This window comes from Rhinoderma darwinii, chromosome 9 (assembly GCF_050947455.1).
Source record: "Rhinoderma darwinii isolate aRhiDar2 chromosome 9, aRhiDar2.hap1, whole genome shotgun sequence".
NCBI classification, from domain to species: Eukaryota; Metazoa; Chordata; class Amphibia; order Anura; family Rhinodermatidae; genus Rhinoderma; species Rhinoderma darwinii.
The window spans coordinates 89,730,528-89,755,741 of NC_134695.1; the positions used below are offsets into that span (position 1 = coordinate 89,730,528).

The 25,214-nt window shown below is 42.2% G+C and overlaps 1 protein-coding gene across 2 annotated transcripts in view; it reads right to left on the reverse strand.

The window, feature by feature from the left end:
* PEPD (peptidase D) overlaps positions 1-25,214 on the reverse strand; it is a 297,439-nt gene that overhangs the window by 160,231 nt on the left and 111,994 nt on the right. Inside the window, exons 1-3 of one of the 2 annotated variants that reach the window (XM_075838452.1) lie at positions 22,980-23,070; positions 13,770-13,953; positions 12,730-12,857 (exon numbers count right to left, since the gene is read on the reverse strand). In XM_075838452.1, coding sequence (XP_075694567.1) covers positions 12,730-12,857; positions 13,770-13,953; positions 22,980-22,996 — 329 coding nt within the window. In that variant the 5' untranslated portion in view covers positions 22,997-23,070. Of the gene's footprint in view, positions 1-12,729; positions 12,858-13,769; positions 13,954-22,979; positions 23,071-25,214 lie in introns of those variants that run through there. The other variant, XM_075838450.1, reaches the window with a different exon arrangement.

Below are 25,214 nucleotides of genomic sequence, written 5' to 3' on the forward strand. Positions count from 1 at the left end.
GGATACACTTTTACCATTTCAAAAGATAAGCTTCTCCTGGCAGCGAGAAACGCAACCTCTCTACCTGAGAGATATAAGAATATACAGCTATTTGCTGATCTTTCAGCAGCTACACTACTTCGCAGAAAAGAATTTGGCCCCACAACACGTGTTTTACGGGACTGCCAGATACCTTATAAATGGGGGTTTCCTGTTAAATTGGTTATCTCGTACAAAGAATCAAGGCATGTTGCGGACACTCCGGCTAAAGCCGCGGCACTCATCACCAAGTGGAATTTAGAGTCTGGGGGACTACCAAAAGGGGGATCTTCTCCACGGCTCCGAGCTGTCAACCCAGCTACAAAGTTTCACCGCCTTGAGGAGGAATGGCGCGAAGTGTGCCATCGTCGGTCTTCTTTATCTTAACCTCCAGTGGGGGTTCCCATTTAAATTCTCTGTTATTACTTACACTGCTGGAATGCATTGTTCATGTATAAGTAGCCTCTGTGGAGGCAGTTATTCTATGCCAATATTGGATGAGCTTTATGCTTTATGCTTTTTGTTTTGAGGGGATGAGCTCTCATTGATATAGCCTAGGGTAGGGTCATGTCTGCTAGTGTTGATGCAGATTTCCCTCCCTTCTGGGGTTGTACTGTCTGCTTGTCAGATAGGTCCTGGATCGCTATGTTTAGTTGTTTGTTTAAGGATCCGCGGGTTGGATCCGGTGGTTCAGTTACTCACACTCACAGGTCATAAGATACTAGATCTCATAGCTAGTTTGAGATTACAGGTGGAGTTGTTACACCGCAAGAAAGGGGCCTTTACGCAAGTATATTTTAACCGTCAATATGGTACTTAAATTTTCCTCCCTGAACACTAAAGGGTTAAATAGCCCTTTCAAACGCTCCATGTTATGGGCTGAAGCTAAGAAATTGCAGGCATCGGTGCTATGTGTACAAGAGACACACTTAAATCAGGCAGACACATTTCGTCTAAAACACAAGCATTTTCCCCACATATATACAGCCCCGGCAGTTGCAAAGAAAAGAGGTGTGTCTATTATAATGAATCACGCGGTTGCATTTGTACAGGATCATATACATATTGATCCTGGAGGCCGGTATATCATTCTAGTGTGCCATTTGAATAATGTACAGTATACTATTGTCAATGTATATGCGCCAAACATTCATCAGATCCGATTCCTTAATAGACTTTTTAGAAAGATTCACCAGATTCAAAAAGGACATCTTATAATAGTAGGAGACTACAATAAAGTTATGTGGCCGTCTTTAGACACTACAACACTGGGAGCGGTGCATTCTCCCTCGGAATTATTCAAAACTATGTCAGGGGAGGGTCTGGTGGATGTTTGGCGCTTGCAACATTTAAATGAGAAGGATTTCACATTCTTTTCACACCCTCATGGCACATATTCGAGAATTGATATGGTATTCGTGGATAAGTATTTGTTTGATAAGGTCTCTTCCTCTCAAATTGGACCCATTACGTGGTCTGATCACGCCCCTATTTCGATTTCAATTTCTGAAAATTTTAATAAACCCCCTTCATTCCCCTGGCGGATTAATCACTTTATCTTAAATTCCCCTAAATATCAAGACGCTCATGTAACCAACTTGGAAGAGTTCTTTCAATTTAATGTATCCCCGGAGGTATCTCCCACAATGGTTTGGTGTGCCCATAAAGCCTATATGAGAGGGCACTTCCTTAGTTTAGCAGCTAGGGACAAAAAGATTAGGGAAGCTAAAAGAATTCAACTATTAGAAGATATTATCCGACTTACGCAGGTAAATAAAGTGGCATTTGATACAGGAAGAGCCCGCGAGATTGGACAGCTCCATACACAATTGCACCAACTAGATTTATACAAATACGATAAAGCTTTAAGACGACTGAAAGTCAAGTATTACAGGCACAGTAATAGGGCGGGAACTCTTTTAGCGCAACAATTAAAACGTCAAGACTGTAAATCTAGAATTCCCTTCCTTTACAACCAACAAAACGAGATTTTATTTAATCCACAGGATATTGCGAACTCTATCGCACAATACTACTCTTCTCTCTATAATTTAAAACAAGATCCAGTGGTTCCCCAACCTTGCTCGTCGGGCATTGCAGGATTTTTGGACTCTGTAGCGCTTCCGTGTGTCACACCAGACCAGCTGGAAGCCTTATCCCAGCCTTTCCAACTGACAGAAATTGGAGATGCTATAAGTTCCCTAAAGTCCCAAAAATCTCCAGGGCCTGATGGGCTTACTAATGATTATTTTAAAAAATTCCGCACTATTCTAGGCCCCCAGCTTTTATCTTTATTCACGCATATTCACACGACGGGTCAAATGCCTCCAGAAATGCTCCGAGCTACAGTTATAACATTACCTAAACCGGGCAAACCTGCGGATAGGCCGCAAAATTTTCGTCCCATTAGCCTACTTAATACAGATTAAGGGCATGACCACACGTGGCGGATTTCCTCCGCAACTGTCCGCATCAATGCCGCACAGAATCTGCGTTGCAGATTCTGCTGCGGATCTGCACAAAATGTGCAGTAAATTGATGCGGACTAGCTGCTGCGGACTGCGGGAAAAGTGCTTCCCTTCTCCCTATCAGTGCAGGATAGAGAGAAGGGACAGCACTTTCCCTAGTGAAAGTAAACGAAGTTCATACTTACCGCCCGTTGTCTTGGTGACGCGTCCCTCTTTCGGCATCCAGCCCGACCTCCCTGGATGACGCGCCAGTCCATGTGACCGCTGCAGCCTGTGCTTGGCCTGTGATTGGCTGCAGCCGTCACTTAGACTGAAACGTCATCCTGGGAGGCCGGACTGGAGACAGAAGCAGGGAGTTCTCGGTAAGTTTGAACTTATATTTTTTTACAGGTTGCTGTATATTGTGATCGGTAGTCACTGTCCAGGGTGCAGAAACAGTTACTGCCGATCGCTTAACTCTTTCAGCACCCTGGACAGTGACTATTTACAGACGTCTCCTAGCAACGCTCCCGTCATTACTGGAGCCCCATTGACTTCCTCAGTCTGGCTGTAGACCTAGAAATACATAGGTCCAGCCAGAATGAAGAAATGTCATGGCAAAAAAACAAGACGCATCCGCAGCACACATAACATGTGCATGACAGCTGCGGACTTCATTGCGGAACTTAGAATCTCCATTGAAGTCAATGGAGAAATTCCGCCATGAGTCCGCCACTGCTCCGCAACAGACAGAGCATGCTGCGGACACCAAATTCCGCTCCGCAGCCTATGCTCCGCAGCGGAATTTTACGCCTCGTCTAAACGAACACTGCTAAATTAAAGTGTAAGTCAATGGACAAACGGCTCCGCTGCGGATTAACGCTGCGGAGTGTCCGCAGCGGAATTTAAGTGAAATTCCGCCACGTGTGAACCCAGCCTTAAAGTTGTACTCCAAAATCTTAGCCACGAGATTAGCTTTGATACTTCCTCAATTGATACATCAAGATCAGGTTGGATTTATTAGACAGAGATCTTCGGTAGATGGGACGAGAAGGTTTGTAGACCTCATCGATTGGGTGGGGAGAAGTCGGACGCCTTCTCTGCTTCTATCTTTGGATGCGGAGAAGGCGTTTGATCGGGTGCACTGGGGTTACCTGGAGGCTGTTCTTACCAAATTTGGCATCGTGGGGAAAGCTCGAGACATCATTATGGCACTATACACTCATCCTTCTGCTACGGTGTTGGCCTCGGGGTATCAATCTTCCCCATTTCTTATCACTAATGGCACGCGTCAGGGGTGTCCGCTTTCCCCGCTAATTTTTACTCTGGTGATGGAGCCATTGGCGGAGGTCATAAGATCAAATACAGAAATCAGAGGGGTAAAAGCTGGGCGAACTGAACACAAAATAGGTCTATTCGCCGATGATGTTCTTATGATTCTGACAGACCCCTGCACCTCCCTTCCACACATTATGAATATTCTAAAACACGTTTAGTACTATTTCTTATTACAAACTAAATGAAAATAAGTCCCAAATTATGAACATGGGCTTATCAGATTCGGTGGTTCAGAATTTGCAATCTTTGTACTCCTTTCAATGGTCGACTCGAGGGCTGACTTATTTAGGGATTAAATTAGCTTTCCCAGCCTCTCAGATGTATGCTCTTAACTACCCCCCGCTACTGAGCCAGTTATCCAGCGAACTAGAGGAATACCTTAAATTTGAGGTTTCGTGGGTAGGGCGTATTGCAGCACTGAAAATGATGATTTTACCTAAAATTCTCTACCTGTTTAGGAATTTGCCCATCTGGATCCCTACCTCATATTTACATAAACTACAAAATTTACTGGTGAAATATGTATGGAAAAAACAAAGGGCCAGAGTCGCGGCTCAGGTTCTTTACCTACCAATCGCTCAAGGCGGTTTAGGCTTCCCTCATATTACAGCGTACTATCACGCCTGCATTTTAGATCAGGTTAGACAATGGTTGCACCCTACACATTCTTTGCATTGGGTTCTCATAGAAAAAGCACGGGAAAAAGTTAACTCCTTGGATTCATACCTATGGGCTATGGCACTTAAACAGCCCACTCCCACCCCAACTATGTTAACTACCAAGGCTGCTTTAGCTTCATGGAAAATGATGGTAGTAAAAAGAGGCCTGGTTCCACTAAGGGTAGCAGAGTTATCCATTAAGAATCTCTCATACTTGTTACCTGATATGAACCTGTCAATGTGGGAATCGGAGGGCATTGAGAAGGTGGGGGACGTGTGGAGTGAAGGTCTTCTTCTTACCTTTGCGGAGCTATCTACTAAGTTTCATCTGCCAATTACAGAATTTTACAAATATGTTAGAGTTCGTCACTTTTTGTTGGGAATGAGTGATACTCCTTCTCCCCTTAAAACGCCTTACGAAATATACTTTCACCAGCCGGATAGAAGAGCAAAAGGGGTGTCCAAAGCCTATCAGGCTATCTTGGAAATGTTGAACAAATCTAACCTTCTATTCGTTGATAAATGGGAAACGGATCTTGCATTGCCCACGGGTAGTGTAGACTGGGAAGCTACTTTCTCCCTGGCCTCTCAACTATCCAACTCCACTCACCATTTAGAAGCCTCTAGGAAGGTATTATACAGGTGGTATTTGACACCTCACCGCCTATCTCTCATCTACCCTAACTCATCTAATATGTGCTGGAGATGCTGTAAGGAAATTGGTACTCTTAAAGAGGCTCTGTCACCAGATTTTGCAACCCCTATCTGCTATTGCAGCAGATAGGCGCTGCAATGTAGATTACAGTAACGTTTTTATTTTAAAAAAAACGAGCATTTTTGGCCAAGTTATGACCATTTTTGTAATTATGCAAATGAGGCTTGCAAAAGTCCAAGTCTTGCAATAGCAGATAGGGGTTGCAAAATCTGGTGACAGAGCCTCTTTAAGCATATTTTTTGGTTTTGTTCAGCTCTTAAGACGTTTTGGAAAAAAATAGATAAACTATTAACCAATGTACTACAATTTCCGCTAGAATGTACCCCGGAGTTGGCATTACTTAATGTGGGATTAGGCGACTTTCATACACATGATAAGACCGTAATCTTTCATGTGTTGTGCTCAGCAAGAATATTAATTGCTAGGTATTGGAAGAAGACCTCCACTCCTACACTGAATAAGGTGATTCAATGTGTTAATCTAAATTGTATTATGGAACGTTCGATTTATCAGCAGAGAACCCTAGTAACCCAGTGTCTTCATTGGGATAAATGGACTGATTCTCGTTATTTTGTTGATGCTCTCCACACATAAGACATTTTTCCTTACAAATGTATGATCCTGTGAGTAAGGTTTAGTGTTATTTTTTGGTTCTGTTTTTTAGTTAATTTTGATCTAGATGTTTTTTGTTTTCTTTTTTATTTTTATCAAAAACCGAGTAAAACAAATATATTACTAAAGGAGTACATATGTTTTTAGTCCTTTATATAACATTGACTGTTCATGTTACAACTTTATATGGGCCTAAGATGTATATATATATGTATGCTCTGAACATCCTTGACCTTTATAACTATGATCTTCATATATGACTGTCAGCGGGGGTTGTCCCGATATACTCTTGTAAAGTGTAATATATGTACAGCAGATGTTTTCTTACTTTCTCAATAAAAACCTTTGTTTCAAAAAGAATATAACTACTATAATACTGCCCCCTATATACAAGAATATAACTACTATAATACGGCCCCCTATATACAAGAATATAACTACTATAATACTGCTCCTATATACAAGAATATAACCACTATATTACTGCCTCTATATACAAGAATATAACTACTATAATACTGCCCCCTATATACAAGAATATAACTACTATAATACTGCCCCCTATATACAAGAATATAACTACTATAATACTGCCCTCTATATACAAGAATATAACTGCTATAATACTGCCCCCTATATACAAGAATATAACTACTATAATACTGCCCCCTATATACAGGAATATAACTACTATAATACTGCCTCCTATATACAAGAATATAACTACTATAATACTGCCCCCTATATACAAGAATATAACTACTATAATACTGCCCCCTATATACAAGAATATAACTACTATAATACTGCCCCCTATATACAAGAATATAACTACTATAATACTGCCCCCTATATACAGGAATATAACTACTATAATACTGCCTCCTATATACAAGAATATAACTACTATAATACTGCCCCCTATATACAAGAATATAACTACTATAATACTGCCTCCTATATACAAGAATATAACTACTATAATACTCCCCCTATATACAAGAATATAACTACTATATTACTGCCCCCTATATACAAGAATATAACTACTATAATACTGCCTCCTATATACAAGAATATAACTACTATAATACTGCCCCCTATATACAAGAATATAACTACTATAATACTGCCTCCTATATACAAGAATATAACTACTATAATACTGCTCCCTATATACAAGAATATAACTACTATAATACTGCCTCCTATATACAAGAATATAACTACTATAATACTGCCCCTATATACAAGAATATAACTACTATAATACTGCACCCTATATACAAGAATATAACTACTATAATACTGCCCCCTATATACAAGAATATAACTACTATAATACTGCCCCCTATATACAGGAATATAACTACTATAATACTGCCTCCTATATACACAAGAATATAACTACTATAATACTGCCCCCTATATACAAGAATATAACTACTATAATACTGCCCCCTATATACAGGAATATAACTACTATAATACTGCCTCCTATATACAAGAATATAACTACTATAATACTGCCTCCTATATACAAGAATATAACTACTATAATACTGCCCCTATATACAAGAATATAACTACTATAATACTGCACCCTATATACAAGAATATAACTACTATAATACTGCCCCCTATATACAAGAATATAACTACTATAATACTGCCCCCTATATACAGGAATATAACTACTATAATACTGCCTCCTATATACAAGAATATAACTACTATAATACTGCCCCCTATATACAAGAATATAACTACTATAATACTGCCCCTATATACAAGAATATAACTACTATAATACTGCCCCCTATATACAAGAATATAACTACTATAATACTGCCCCTATATACAAGAATATAACTACTATAATACTGCCCCTATATACAAGAATATAACTACTATAATACTGCCCCTATATACAAGAATATAACTACTATAATACTGCCTCTATATACAAGAATATAACTACTATAATACTGCCCCCTATATACAAGAATATAACTACTATAATACTGCCCCCTATATACAAGAATATAACTACTATAATACTGCCCCTATATACAAGAATATAACTACTATAATACTGCCCCCTACATACAAGAATATAACTACTATAATATTGCCCCCTATATACAAGAATATAACTACTATAATACTGCCCTCTATATACAAGAATATAACTACTATAATACTGCTCCTATATACAAGAATATAACTACTATAATACTGCTCCCTATATACAAGAATATAACTACTATAATACTGCCCCCTATATACAAGAATATAACTACTATAATACTGCTCCCTATATACAAGAATATAACTACTATAATACTGCCCCCTATATACAAGAATATAACTACTATAATACTGCCCCCTATATACAAGAATATAACTACTATAATACTGCCCCCTATATACAAGAATATAACTACTATAATACTGCCCCCTATATACAGGAATATAACTACTATAATACTGCCTCCTATATACAAGAATATAACTACTATAATACTGCCCCCTATATACAAGAATATAACTACTATAATACTGCCCCTATATACAAGAATATAACTACTATAATACTGCCCCCTATATACAAGAATATAACTACTATAATACTGCCCCTATATACAAGAATATAACTACTATAATACTGCCTCTATATACAAGAATATAACTACTATAATACTGCCCCCTATATACAAGAATATAACTACTATAATACTGCCCCTATATACAAGAATATAACTACTATAATACTGCCCCTATATACAAGAATATAACTACTATAATACTGCCCCCTACATACAAGAATATAACTACTATAATATTGCCCCCTATATACAAGAATATAACTACTATAATACTGCCCCCTATATACAAGAATATAACTACTATAATACTGCCCCTATATACAGGAATATAACTACTATAATACTGTCCCCTATATACAAGAATATAACTACTATAATACTGCCCCTATATACAAGAATAAACTACTATAATACTGCCCCTATATACAAGAATATAACTACTATAATACTGCCCCCTATATACAAGAATATAACTACTATAATACTGCCCCCTATATACAAGAATATAACTACTATAATACTGCCCCTATATACAAGAATATAACTACTATAATACTGCCCCCTACATACAAGAATATAACTACTATAATACTGCCCCTATATACAGGAATATAACTACTATAATACTGTCCCCTATATACAAGAATATAACTACTATAATACTGCCCCCTATGTACAATAATATAACTACTATAATACTGCCCCCTATGTACAATAATATAACTACTATAATACTGCTCCCTATATACAAGAATATAACTACTATAATACTACCCCCTATGTACAAGAATATAACTACTATAATACTGCCCCCTATATACAAGAATATAACTACTATAATACTGCTCCTATATACAAGAATATAACTACTATAATACTGCCCCTATATACAAGAATATAACTACTATAATACTGCCCCTATATACAAGAATATAACTACTATAATACTGCCCCCTACATACAAGAATATAACTATTATAATCCTGCCCCCTATATACAAGAATATAACTACTATAATACTGCTCCTATGTACAAGAATATAACTACTATAATACTGCCCCTATATACAAGAATATAACTACTATAATACTGCCCCTATATACAAGAATATAACTACTATAATACTGCCCCCTATATACAAGAATATAACTACTATAATACTGCCCCCTATATACAAGAATATAACTACTATAATACTGCCCCTATATACAAGAATATAACTACTATAATACTGCCCCCTACATACAAGAATATAACTACTATAATACTGCCCCTATATACAGGAATATAACTACTATAATACTGGCCCCTATATACAAGAATATAACTACTATAATACTGCCCCCTATGTACAATAATATAACTACTATAATACTGCCCCCTATGTACAATAATATAACTACTATAATACTGCTCCCTATATACAAGAATATAACTACTATAATACTACCCCCTATGTACAAGAATATAACTACTATAATACTGCCCCCTATATACAAGAATATAACTACTATAATACTGCTCCTATATACAAGAATATAACTACTATAATACTGCCCCTATATACAAGAATATAACTACTATAATACTGCCCCTATATACAAGAATATAACTACTATAATACTGCCCCCTACATACAAGAATATAACTATTATAATCCTGCCCACTACCCTGGGATCCGAACATGCTGAATATATAGGAAAATACTATTTGATGGACCTTTCCTTTCTCCTAAAAGCATGTTTCTTGAAGAAACATTTTACAGCATACATATAGGATTAATCCACATTATTTCTGCATTCATTTTCACAATTTATAAAGGCTTCAGAGCTGTAATCTCCCAGCACTGCATTCCGGCTAAATATCAACACATTGTGCAGTCTTTACACCAGTCACAATACAGTTATCCGATTTAGGAAAAACTAACATCGCACTACATTACAGGAGCTCAGCTAAACTGTTAGGGGTGTGTCTGTCAACAAGCTGTTGTTGACGACTGTTTTCTATGACAACTAGTATGAGTGTGAATGCAGCTCTGGAGTCATACAGGCCGACTCAGGATCAGTACAAGAAAAGTAAATCAAAATGTATTTCCAAAGTTACTGCGAAATTAATTTTTTTGTAATTTTTTGAAGAAATACAAAATCTGAAAATATCAGTGGTATATAATTTCCAATCAACACTCCACAACAGGTGGCACCATCGCCTTTCTCCGCAGATTAAACACAGGAACGGTTCTGTGTTACTCTGGTTACAGCGAGGAGCAGCACCTGTTCCGTGCAATGCCAAAAATTTACATTTTTAACATGAAGCAAATTAGGAGCTTGTAAACGTGGGTTGACAGATCCACTTATCAAATGCATTAATCATTCTCATTACTCCATTAGTGGATTACATGTAAATAACTATTAATGAGATCATTCGCATGTCTTTATTTTAAGAACAGGATGCTCCTGCAATCACGCACTTCAAGATAATGATATTAAGAGCCGCTGAACCCATCCCATAAAGCATCTGTTGCACAATCTGTTGTACTCTCTGGATATCTCCAATCAATGTATCGAGTCATTCTGACATTTAAAATTAATGAATAGTAAATGGCAGCACAATTTTAATTAGACAAATTGAGGAAAGTGCCACCAAGTTAATGGTTAATTTAATTCTTGGGAATTAGACCCTTCGGTCCTCACCTGCCGGACCTGGTCTGAGAAATGAATAATCTATTAGTGGTAATAACAAGCGTGCTGCAAATGAATATACAATCCAGGCGTATATTATAATGACTACTAAAGGCACAGGAAGCACAACACTAGAGTCCCAAAATATTTTCTCTTAAAATCTCACTGGCAGACACTGCCCGGCCATGTAGTACATGGTAGCCCATTATTTTGAGTGAGCGCGTGTAATACTACATTTACCCTGTAGAGGCAGTAAAGGAGTTCAGCAACTTTTTTATATAGTTTGGAACACATTTATTAATAGTGTCATAGGGGGCGACATATTACAAAAAGGCAGAGCAAGTATTTTAATTTGGTGTAAATGGTGCGGAATTTATCGAGATGACGGATGTACAATATATTTGGCGCAACTCACAGCATACTTGGTCACACTTTTCTTCCTTACGCCACCTCGGGGAAGTCGTGTATGTGTGCTCAAATTTTTCGGCAAAAATGGCGCTGGTCTGAGAGTTGTAATTCCACACTCTTTTTCAGAGTACATGTGGAAGAACGAGATTACAAAGCTGCACGTCACTTGCGTCATTTTTATACTGCACATTATATCACATTTTTAAAGCATTTAATTTTAAGACTGTATCCCATTGTGTGTCAATAACTCAGGTTTTTTTTTAGATATATGCTTGCTGTTAGTGAATGGAAATATTCCGTGTTTCCATTCAAAGACAGACCTAGGTCTGCCCAGATAGTTTGTTACCATTTATAGGCCAGCATCCCTCCAGTCAAAAGTCATTGGATCAAAATTGGGTGCTAGTGATACTTAGCAAAACAACTTTTTCAGTAGGGTTGTCCTTCGCAACCTCTCTCAGAATGCTTTGGTCAAGGCAAAATTGCCTCTGAACCTGAGGGCCGAGAAGGCTTGGAGCTTTTTGTAATATCTCTTTCACTATCTCCTACTGTTGTAGTAACCATTAAAAGAGGTTTTCCCAACTTAGACATAAATGTCTGGTAGATGCGGGTCACAGCTCTCCTGACCCTCGTTTCGCCTGGTGCAGAATCCAGGCAGTGTCTAGTGGAAAGAGGGTCGCACGCGTGCGTGCGGCTCTATCCATTCTGTTTAATGGGAGTTCCAGAAACAGACGAGCAAGCGCTGCTCGGCTGTTTCTCTAATACCCATGGAACAGAATCCACTAGTCTATCCACTAGATCCTGCCTGGATTCTGCAGCCAGCGGCTCCCACACCAGGCGAAACGGGGGTGGAAGACCCCCGTTCTCTATATAGGTGCGGGTTCCACCTATATGGATATGCCATAAATGTCTAAGTTGGGAAAACCCATTTAATGTGTAAATGATACATTTAGGTGGAGAATCCCTTTAAGAACACAAGATCAAATAATGAGCCGGTGTTAGAATGATCATCAGGTCCTGGTTGTATATATTTCCATCGGTGTCCAACTGAGACCACAGTAACGCTGTATAAATATGACTAGCTGCTATCAGTGCAATAGTGCGGTGCCGGCGACTGTTCTGTCACTGTAGGGGCTATAAACTCCCCTGATTAGCTTTAACGCTACACTGTATTGTTATTGACAGACCCCTGTCTGTTCTACACCAGCACGTCCTGTCCATTAAGTGGCAGAGGTTAATATTTCTTACTTTCCCATCCACACGGCGTAGCTCTCCGGGAGTTTCGGCACAAAGACAATCGATCTTCCTGTATTAACATCAATGGCTCCATAACAGCCCGACTCAATCACTCCAAAGGACCAGTGAAAGAAGGACTCCTGAAGGGTTAAATGAGAAGACAATTCTGTTATAACCAAGAGATATTATATACACACACATTATATATATATATATATATATATATATATATATATATATATATATATATATATATAGTCCATCCAGGTTGTCTGGCTTTTCAGTATTTCTGGCTGCCAGAATAGCGCAGCTTGAAGAGCTATTCTTGGCATAAAAATACTGAACATCCTTTGACCACATGAAAGTCAATGGGATCCCTCAGGATTCGCCAGTATCCACTCGAAAATGGATCTGTCACATCGGTCATGGCTGTCATAACCAGAAACCATGATGTAAGTGTGAACAGAGCCTTAGAGGAAGGTCTTCACTAACATTTTAAAGAGAATTTCAATGCGGCAAATCCGCAGTGTATTACAGTAGCAGCAAAGTAATGGAGATTTGGACAAAAATCCGCTGAAAAACAGTTCATAAATTGACCTGCGGTGCGTTTTTTTAATACGCAGCATTTCATTTTATGCTGCGGAATTGCTGCTTTCCTGTTGCGGGTTTTTCCCATTGAACTCAAAACATGATTACAGTACGGGACAGTTGTCCCGCAGCAAGGCAGGGACTCCTAGCGTCGTACATAACTATGATGCCAGGAGCCCGGATCCCTGCACTGTGTTCGGTCCGGGACTTGCGGCCGAAATACGTTCCGTCCTTTACGGACCGAACATGCTCGTGTGAATCCAGCCTAATACAGGACAGGTCCTCACAAGAGAGATAGAGACGCTCTTTGTAACCCCGCTCCGAACTCTGGCAAAGAGATCAGGATCCTGAACAGAGGACCCCACTCTATTAACTCAGAATTCCCTAATAGAATACAAGAAAATAAATTTTCTAAACTGCAAAATCTCTATGTAAGACCACGCACATGACCGCTGAACACTCACCTGACGGAAGAGGACGCCGGTGTCGGTGCAGTATCTATTGGTCTCCTCCCCGCCTTGCAAGACCACAATGGAGTCTTTAGGGACATCGCGATTGTTCCTCAGTCTGTCGCAGAGACGTTTTCGATTTACGGCAAATAGCGCCGCTGGCACTTTTAGCGTTTCGTTCCCCAGCCAATAGGATGGTCTAAGAGAGAAAGACAGAATGCTGCGACTGAATATTTCAGGTTTATTAAAGGAAATAATGGAGCAGAGCATACGTGACAGAAGATTACAGGCAATGGTTAAAGGGAACCCGTCACCAGCATTTCACCTATTAACCCAGTAATACCTGGTGGAAGTGGGTGAGAAATCATTTCTATAACCTATAATTGTCTTCTTAGTCGGCGCCGTAGCTTTAGTATTCAGGTTTTTAGTGTTCCCGCACCGTATGCTAATGAGCATAAGAGTCAGATCTTCGTTCCTCAAGCCTTTCCGAGTTAACCCCGCCTCCTTACTTTTGATTGACAGCTCCTCGCCTTCCCCCAGCACACACAATCCCGCGTTTGTGCATTGATGTCCTCTTCTGGTGTGTGCGCACAAAGGGACACCGGATTATTACGATAAAAAGCACAAAATGTTTGCAGACCGTTATTTACAGTCGGAGGAGGAGTTTAGGAGCGGGGATAACGGCAATGAACTTTTGATAGCAGCGGCCAGTGAGGGAGAAGTAAAAATAAATAGGTGACATGCTGGTGACGGGTTCCCTTTAATGAGAGATACTGGGGTCAAAATCGCCTCCGCCTCCCATTGAAATCAATGGGAGGCATTTTTGGCGCGTTTTCGGACGCGGTTTCCGCGTCAAAAAACTCTTTGTGAACTGACCCAAAGGGGTTATCCCCACTGGAAAGCCGCAGTTCATTCCCCCTGGAGTGGTGCTTACACTTCTCCGTGAGTTGGACTATTTCCATCCTATCAGTTCATGAAGCAATGGTACGTAGAGCACCATGATAAGTCTATATAAACCCAACGGGCTGAGCGAAACGCGTGAGCCAGGAGCTAACTTAATAAGTAAAAAACATTTCAATTAACAAGGAAAATAATCAGTTTACATCTGACTGGACTTATAAATGTCACTGATTGTAGTTAATTACAATGACGTAACGAACAATGTACAACTGCACTGAAAAGAATCAATCGTCTGCCGCCAGGTGTGGCACGCCACCAAAACCACCTGGAAACCATGCGCGAAGGGCGTAAGCGCCATAAATGAGCAAAGTAACATTATTTGCTGGGTCACTGACTACATAAAATAAAAAAAGTCTTTAAAACCCAACACCTAACTTGCAAATTCAGGCATGACCCCGCACCATTACCCTGTCCCCTTCATGCAATGTCACAGGGGTCAAGGAAGCCGATAAACGGGGTGCGGTCTGCTCGAGACCCCACATTGTAGAGCTGCTTTAGGCCAAATGCACGCGATGTGGATTTGCCGCGCATATTTTTGTGCGCCAAATCCGCAGCGTAATACAGTACCGCAATAATAAATCTCAGGAAATCTCACGTACACGTTACATATTTTTTTGTGCACGTAAATTTGCCCACGGTGCGTATTTTAAAATTCACAACATGTCAATTTATCTTGCGTTTTTGCTTGCGAATTGTATCTGACTAGTTTTTTTTTTTAAAACGCACCAAAATCCGCAGCATAAAAACGCACCTATTTCCGCATCAAAATATAAAAACCGCACTATTGGATGCAGATTTTACCTGCGGAATTCCCTGTGTGTCCCTGCGGTTTCGATGCAGATTTTCTGCAACAAATTCCGCAACGTGTGCATGTAGCCTTAGCTGCGGTCACAGGTGATTTATTTTTCACCCCAACTAACACTATATAGGGCCAAGGAGTCAGGCAGGCACCAGGGAAGGGAAGGCTATTTGCACACCAAAACCGCAGCAATACGCAGGAAATTCGCAGGTAAAAAAACTCACCGAAAAACGCACGATTAGGTGCGGTTTTTACATTTTGATGCATTTTTCGGTGCGTTTTCAGGCTACGGATTTTGTTTTCATTTTCCTCAGCACTGGGCATATACAGTTCAAAGGGGAGACGCAAGATAAATTGACACGCTGCGGATTTTAAAAACCAGTATAAGAACTTCAGCAAGCAGCACCTCATATCTCAGCATCCTGGACCCCTGTGATTGTGACATAGGAGGAGCATGGGGATATTGTGGTCAGCTGTAGTCACATGTAGCTCTTTCTTTAGGCTATGTTCACACGATCGGATTTGCCTTAGGTAAATGCACTGTGGATTTTTTCGAAAAACCGCTGCAGAAATCTGATGCAAAAAAATGGTATTTCTGCTGCGGATGTGGACACAGATTCGCCCCACTGTAATACAATGGATCTAATTGGCGGCTTCTGCGGAATCTGCGCCAATAAATGAACATGCTGCAGATTGTAAAATCCACAGGGATTTTATTATTCTCTGCAAATTTTTTCCCGGAACCTAAATCCTCGCCGAAATCCACAACATTAGGCCCCATGCACACGACTGTTCCCGTAATCGTGGTCCGTGATTACGGGCACGGCCGACCGCGGACAGTCACCCGCATTTGCGGGCTGTGCTCTCATTGTAAAGTATAGGAGCACGGTCCACAAAATAAAAAAATAGTAACGTTTTACAAAAGCTTTCTACGGCCTGGACACCTTCCCATAAATATACGGGAAGGTGTCCGTCGGCCATGGAAATGGATGGGACCATAATTACGGATAAAATCTACGGTCGTGAGCATGGGTGCTAAAAGGGTTTGTCTTTTAGGCGACTGACGTCTATATGTCTTATTGGGGCATATGGCTGTAATAACCCATCAGCTCATTGTCGGGGGACCTCACACAGGCAGCGGTTGCGAATCCCCCCACTGAAGTTTCCCCAACTCCAAAAGTGCTATCCAGGGTGCAAAACGCAGAAAAAAATGTAAGACTGCTTTATGTGCCTCTTTGTCATGCTCTCGAGGTTTTACCCTTCGCTTACACCTTTTGGGAACTTACATTACTATATGTAAGGTAACTGCATAAATAGCAATTCCCAATAATGATGTAGTACCAAACTTTACCAGCAGGAGTCTTCCAAAAATAAAGCAGGAAACGCTCTGAAAGTTTTTGAAACAAGAAGCGTATAAAGAGGGAAACCGCTGAGAAATGTACATTGATGCGATTATCTAATACATTATGTCTGCAGTCACTGAGGTCACCTCGTTTGGTTCCTTACAACGAGAACACGGTATTCCCTGCAGTAAAATATATGAATATTAGAAGACACAGAGAAGTTGCAGCACCGGCTTATATCCAGGTCACGTCACCCCGGGTTATATAAGTGCCCATATAGAGAAAAGTACGGGGTGATGAGCAGGACGTTCAGTGCAAAGCAACGCACCAAAATCTGCGAGCAATTTTGTGTGTGATGTTTTTATACGTCCATATTGGTATTAGGGGCAACAGACGGGACGAGCTCGTTCAGGACCCCGTCTACAAGCAAGAGAAGATGCGCTGCAAAGAAGGGCTGACCTTCTGGAGAACCCGGCTCATCTGCCAATCACACAGACAGCCCATTGAATAAATATCATCGTCAGGGGATCTGTCACACCGCTGGCTGGGACAGTACGTAGATTGATGGGGTCCCTATTATTACTGGTGCGGTGGTCACACATGCACGGCCCGTCCTCAATAAGAAGGAAGGGGATGGAAATGAAAATTACTTCAGTGGAGACGAACCGAATATTGAGGCAGAGCGGCCGGACCATCACCAATCTAATATAGGCTACATCTCACTTACAGATGTGGGATGATGAGAGACGTACTCACACAGCAGATGACGGGACAGTGGAAATGATTGTTTCTTGGCATCTGGCAGAGCACGCTGAGAGTTGTAGTTTTACAGCATCTGGCAGAGCACGCTGAGAGTTGTAGTTTTACAGCATCTGGCAGGGCACACTAGATAGTAAAGCTCTGTTCACATGGGTCAGATATGCGGATTGACCGCTGCAGAAAACGGCTGCCTGATTAGGCTATGTTCACACGGAGTATTTTGGGAGAGGAATATCTGCCTCAAAATTCCGTTTGGAACTTTGAGGCAGATTTTCCTCTCCCTGCACGCCGATTTTCGCGCCGTTTTTCGCCCGCGGCCATTGAGCGCCGCGGGCATAAAACAGCGCGAAATACGCTTTCTCTGCCTCCCATTGAAGTCAATGGGAGGTCAGAGGCGGAAGCGCCTGAAGATAGGGCATGCCGCTTCTTTTTCCCGCGAGGCAGTTTTACTGCTCGCGGGAAAAAGACGCCGACGCCTCCCATTGAAATCAATGGGAGGCGTTCTCGGGCCGTTTTTGCCGAGTTTTGCGACGCGGTTTCCGCGTCAAAAAACTCGGCAAAATACTCAGTGTGAACATAGCCTAAGAAAAAGTCTATTCTCACCTCTCCTGGCATTGCCATAGCATCAGGGGCAGCTTAGACCCAGAGCAGTCGCGAGAGCAGGGACGCGTTGCTATGGCAGCGCCACGGGAGGTAAGTATAGATTTTATTTTATAATTTACCTGTGACATTTTCTGTGAATTAACAGCGAAACGGCAGAAAACCCCACAAACAACGGCATTTATTGCGGAATTTGACTTTCCCCTTGAACTCAATGGGTAAATTTTGCAACAGATCCGCAGCATAAAGCGACATTTACAATCTGCACCGGCTGAGAATTCATGCAAATATTCTGAGTGGAAATTTTCTGCAGCGCGAGGATGAGACTGGTCGTAATCTAACAAACCCCAGCAGGTGAAAGGGAAGCTGAGAGTTGTGGTTTCAGAAACACTAGCAGGACATGCTGAGAGTTGTAGTTTCCCAGAATCTGGGGGGGCAACGATCGCAGACCGCTGATAAGAAGTAACGCCGTCCGCTCATTTCCTCCTCACGGATTACACAACAATTTTGTGGTAAAATCTCCGGGACACAATGGCCGCACTTCTGCCGCAGTCACACACGAGGGAATACACAGCCCCAGGACGCAGCACCTCATATCTCAGCTTCCAGGAACCTGCAGGGTCTATTGTAGGACTACAACAACCAACATTACTGAGGGAAACTCCTAGCAGCTGCAGGTTCCACACAGGTATTACAAGTCTCTACATGAAGGTTCACAGGGTGTGTTAATTCTGAGGAGACACGTGGCTTCTGCTGAGGCGGGACTACAACCCCCAGCAGTCAACAAGCAATACAAGTTTTAAATTACAGTCTCTGTAGAACTACAGGACCCAGCATGCAGGTGCGCTGTTTTTCTGAACTAAAAACCTTGGAAGTGCCAAGAGAGGCAGAAGAATAGAATGGTGAATTATACGATACTCCATGTAATAACGGCGCTCAGCACTGTATCTGCCCTCACAATGTCCCGCCTTCCCACCCCATCAGCACCAATCAATGGCTGCTCTTCCATGCCCAGAAGTGCCTGTCATAAGGAATAGAGGCTGCTGAAGATGGGGGGAGCATTAACTCGGCAAGCGAGGCAGAATCTGGACCAGATGTGATAAATAGTTGCCTATATGTCAATGTTTTATGAACGTGTAGAATCCTTTTGGAGGGGTTGCCTCATCACAGACATACCCTAGAGACATGCCACCAACATCCGACCGCTATAATGAAGTGGCAACGGCCCTAGGAAAGCTCCGCTTGACTTTTTCCAGGCAGTCACATAGACATTACACCTTTGAAATAGTTTTGTAATAAAAATTTGCATCAGTGTGATTGGTGCAACTTTCAAAATAATTTTTAATAAAAAGTATTTTTACTCTGAGATACAGCTGCTTTGTATCCTGTATACAGAGCAGCTGTATCGTGCCCTGAAACCTGTATCCGTCAGGTGCACGGGACTAACGGGTTCAGTGTCAGCCGCAGGATCTAGAATACGATCGCGAATACAGGTGGATCCGGAATGACAGACACACAGGACCCACTTTCACTGAGCCCGTCAGTCCCGGGGACCTGACAGATTCACGCGATATAGCTGCTCTGTATACAGGATACAAAGTAGCTGTAGGAAAAAGCAAAAATAATTTTTTAATCAAAAGTATTTTGAAAGTTGCACCAAACACTCTGATAGATCTTTTTATAAAAAACAAATTCGTAGGAGTACAGAGCTTTAGGTTATATGAGGACACATGCAAATCGACCATAAAAAATTAAATTAAAAAAAAAAAAAAAAAAGAAAGAAAGGAACCGGATAAAATAATTTGTGGTCAGCAGGAGATTAGGAGAAGTCTGAGACATGAGAATTACTACTGCAACTGCAGAAAAACTCCAACATCTTTATGGAAGAGCTGAGACGTCTGAATGCTCACGCAGCACATTTCAAGCAATAAAGCCGACACATTGGCATTTTCCACGTTTATTGATTTGCACAAAGCAATTCAATTAGTTACTTATTGAAAAAACATCATTAACACTTCTCCCGCTGACGAGACTCAACAAAGAAAACCCAGCACTGAACCAAACACTGGAGGATGCAATATTGTGAGCTGCGCAGTGACTTTCTGGAAGATAAAGACTTGTATAAAACAGATCACTCCAGTTTAGGCCCCATGCACACAGCTGTGCAGTATTTACGGTCAGTAATACCGCACGGACGGGCCGCGGAGGGTCATCCGCATCACGCTCACAGTAATAAGTGTAGGAACACGGTCCGTAAAATTAAAGAACAGGACATGTCCTATTTTTTTCGGCAGGTTTCTATGTCAAGGACACCCTCCTGTAGACATACGGGAAGGTGTCCGTCGGCCATAGAAATGAACGGGTCGTAATTACGGACCAATTAATTTCCATGGCCGACGGACACCTTCCCGTATGTCTACAGGAGGGTGTCCTTGACGTAGAAACCTGCCGAAAAAAATAGGACATGTCCTGTTTTTTAATTTTACGGACCATGCTCTTATACTTTATAATGGGAGCACGACCCGTAAAAACAGCTAGCTGTCCGTGGCCGTCCGTGCCCGTGATTACGGGTACGGTCGTGTGCATGTGAAGCCTTACTCAGTGGTCCTAAAACAGCCGGTCGGGAACCCTCCACACACTCTATAATGTTATGTTTTATGCAAGTTTTTATCTTCTTATGTTGTATTAAAAAAGGAAACATTTTGATTATCTGGTTGCCTGCGCTCTTCCTGTCTGTCCGCTCCTGTCCGTCTCTTCCCTGATAAGGGGGAGTTCACACAGAATTTTTTGACGCGGAAACCGTGCCAAAAAACAGCCGAAAATGCCTCCCATTGATTTCAATGGGAGGTAGAGACGTCTCGCGGGAAAAAGAAGGGACATGCCCTATCTTTGGGCACTTACGCCTCTGACCTCCCATTGACATCAATGGGAGGCAGAGAAAGAGTATTTTTTGCCCACGGGCAAAAAACGCTGCGAAAATCGGCGTGCAGGCAGGAGGAAAATCTTCCGCAAAATTCCAAACTGAATTTTGTGCCAGATTTTCCTCCTGCAAAAACCTCTGTGTGAACCCGGCCTAAACTCGGTATGAGCTCAAAGATTGTTTTGACATTGACGTTTCCCAAAACAGACCCACTGAGATAGGTCAGACAGAAGCGATCAATTGTTGGGGGGTCCGCTGGCTGGGACAGTACGTAGATTGATGGGGTCCCTATTATTACTGGTGCGGTGGTCACACATGCACGGCCCGTCCTCAATAAGAAGAAAGGGGATGGAAATGAAAATTACTTCAGTGGAGACGAACCGAATATTGAGGCAGAGCGGCCGGACCATCAGCAATCTAATATAGGCTACATCTCACTTACAGATGTGGGATGATGGGAGACGTACTCACACAGCAGATGACGGGACAGTGGACATTATTGTTCCTTGGCAGCTGGCATAGCACGCTGAGAGTTGTAGTTTTACAGCAGCTGGCAGGGCACACAGTAGTTTTACAGCAGCTGGCAGGGCACACAGTAGTTTTACAGCAGCTGGCAGGGCACACAGTAGTTTTACAGCAGCTGGCAGGGCACGCTGAGAGTTGTAGTTTTACAGCATCTGGCAGGGCACGCTGAGAGTTGTAGTTTTACAGCAGCTGGCAGGGCACGCTGAGAGTTGTAGTTTTACAGCATCTGGCAAGGCACGCTGAGAGTTGTAGTTTTACAGCATCTGGCAGGGCACGCTGAGAGTTGTAGTTTTACAGCAGCTGGCAGGGCACGTTAGATAGTAAAGCTCTGTTCACATGGGTCAGATATGTTGATTGAACGCTGCAGAAAACGGCTGCCTGACATGAAAAAGTCTATTCTCACCTCTCCTGGCATTGCAATAGCATCAGGGGGCAGCTTAGATAGAGCAGTCGGGAGAGCAGGGACGCGTTGCTATGGCAGCACCACGGGAGCGAAGTATAGATTTTATTTTATCATTTACCTGGGACATTTTCTGTGAATTAACAGCGAAACTGCATTTATTGCAGAATTTGACTTTCCCCTTGAACTCAATGAGTAGATTTTGCAACAGATCCGCAGCATAAAGCGACATTTACAATCTGCACCGGCGGAGAATTCATGCAAATATTCTGAGTGGAAATTTTCTGCAGCGCGAGGATGAGACTGGTCGTAATCTAACAAACCCCAGCAGGTGAAAGGGAAGCTGAGAGTTGTGGCTTCAGAATCTGGGGGGGGCAACGATTGCAGACCACTGATAAGAAGTAACGCCGTCCGCTCATTTCCTCCTCACGGATTACACAACAATTTTGTGGTAAAATCTCCAGGACACAATGGCCGCACTTCTGCCGCAGTCACACACGAGGGAATACACATCCCCAGCACGCAGCACCTCATATCTCAGCTTCCAGGAACCTGCAGGGTCTATTGTAGGACTACAACAACCAACATTACTGAGGGAAACTCCTAGCAGCTCCAGGTTCCACACAGGTATTACAAGTCTCTACATGAAGGTTCACAGGGTGTGTTAATTCTGAGGAGACACGTGGCTTCTGCTGAGGTGGGACTACAACCCCCAGCAGTCAACAAGCAATACAAGTTTTAAATTAGTCTCTGAAGAACTACAGGACCCAGCATGCAGGTGCGCTGTTTTTCTGAACTAAAAACCTTGGAAGTGCCAAGAGAGGCAGAAGAATAGAATGGTGAATTATACGATACTCCATGTAATAACGGCGCTCAGCACTGTATCTGCCCTCACAATGTCCCGCACACAGACACTCACCCCTCCGCTGCTGACATGTTGCCGCCCGGACTTTGTCTGTCACATGAGCTGCCGGCTGTCACATGACCTGATCAGCTGCTCGTACGCTAGAAAGGGGCGGAGTCATGGGACCAATACTCGCTCCTACCGTCTCCTAGCAACTGTCCTTAATCACGTGTGCACGATAGATTAGATAGATAGATAGATAGATAGATAGATAGATAGATAGATAGATAGATAGATAGATAGATAGATAGATAGATAGATAGATAGATAGATAGATAGATAGATAGATAGATAGATAGATACCTCCAAACTTCCAGGTATCGCAAAGAGGGATAACCGATGCGGCACGCGTAGCCCAGGCCAGATCTTCGGCAATTCTCTGGGATTCCGCTGCAGGAGGTGCCACTGACGTCACTGTCCATATATGGACAGGGACGTCAAGGGCTTTCCCAAGACAGGAGTCCCTGGCCAGAGAGCTTGCCCTGCTCTGGCCCGGGACTCCACAGTCCTGAGGACGCAGATACAGTTGAAACCGGGATATACTACCGGCCACCCGGGACAGCGCCCGGAATCCGGGACTGTCCCGCTGAATCCGGGACGGTTGGGAGGAATAGATAGATAGATAGATACATAGATATTAGATAGATATGAGATTATACATCGCTCAGATATTAAGGATGGGTTCCGTTTGGAATTTTGAGGCAGATTTTGCTCTGCCTGCATGCCAATTTTTCGCCCGCGGCCATTGAGCGCGTATTCCGACGCGGTTTCCGCGTCCAAAAATGTGTCAAAAAAACTCAGTGTGAACTGACCCTAAGGTCAAGTTCACATGGAGTTTTTTTACACGTCTTTTGACGCAGAAACCGCGTGGGAAAATGCGCCAAAAAAATGTCCCAAAATGCCTCCCCTTGATTTCAATGGGAGGCGGAGGCTTTTTTTTCCCACGAGCGAAAAAAAACGCTTGCGGGAAAAAGAAGCGACATGCCCTATCTTCGAGCGTTTACGTCTCTGACCTCAATGGGAGGCAGAGAAAGCGTATTTCGCTGTGTTTTTGCCCGTGGCGCTCAATGGGCGCGGGCGAAAAACGCTGCGAAAAATGCAGCTTGCAGGCAGATCAAAATCTGGCCTTAGGGCCAGTTGACACTGCATTTTTTTACGCGGAAACCGTGCCGCAATACGCGCCAAAAAACAGCGGAAAATGCCTCCCATTGATTTTACTGGGAGGCGGAGGCGTTTTTTCCCGCGAGTGGAAAAACTGGCTCGCGGGAAGAAGAAGGGACATGCCCTATCTTCGAGCGTTTTCGTCTCTGACCTCCCATTGACATCAATGGGAGGCAGAGAAAGCGTATTTCGTGACGTTTTATGCTCAATGGCCACGGGCGTCAAAATACCGCGAAAATCGGCGTGCAGGCAGAGGAAAATCTGCCTCAAAATTCCAAACGGAATTTTGAGGCAGATTTTCCTCCTGCAAAAACCTCTGTGTGAACATAGCCTTATTGTTCTTTACCTCAAGTTCATGAGTTTATCAATAATTTTTTGCTTGATGTTAATAATAATGTCAATTGGCAAAATAAATAAATATTGAACAGGTCCGGCTCTGATCAGCACTCCGGCTACACCGGTGTTATCTCATAGAATAACTGATTGAAGGTGGTTTTATTCAGGCAGATATCGCACGTCTTTACCGCCTTTAAACGAGCGCCAATCAACAATACTGCTTGTCAGTCGCTGCGCGTTTGCTCCATTCAAACAGCGCAATGATCGTTAGTACGTGGATGAGTGATAATTACTACGATCGTTCGCCCCCATATATTTCATCACGTCGGCTGAACACCTCCTAAAAGAGATTTGCTGCTGACTAGTGACTACTTTTTTGGCTACATACTTTTTTTTAAGGCCACGATCGTGGTGTTTCTCCCACGCGTGACCCTCAGGAATCCATGAGTGGGACCCCCCCTGATCAGCTCATTGTCGGGGGGTCCTGTTATGTGATCAGGGGTTGCCCAACCCTAACAATCCCATTAATCAGTAGTGACCATGGACCATGCAGACGATAATCAATAGCGGATGTATTTTCCAATCATATTACCAAGCATTATCGCTGAACCCTCTCGGCATGTCCGAGGAACCAAAAATGCCCAATGCATCATTTTGCATATGCTTATCAGAGACTGCAGTTCTGTCTGTCCCCCATGCTTTACACTGCAAAACTGCTTATTCAGACAGGCTGCTTTATGTAAGCCACCAGTG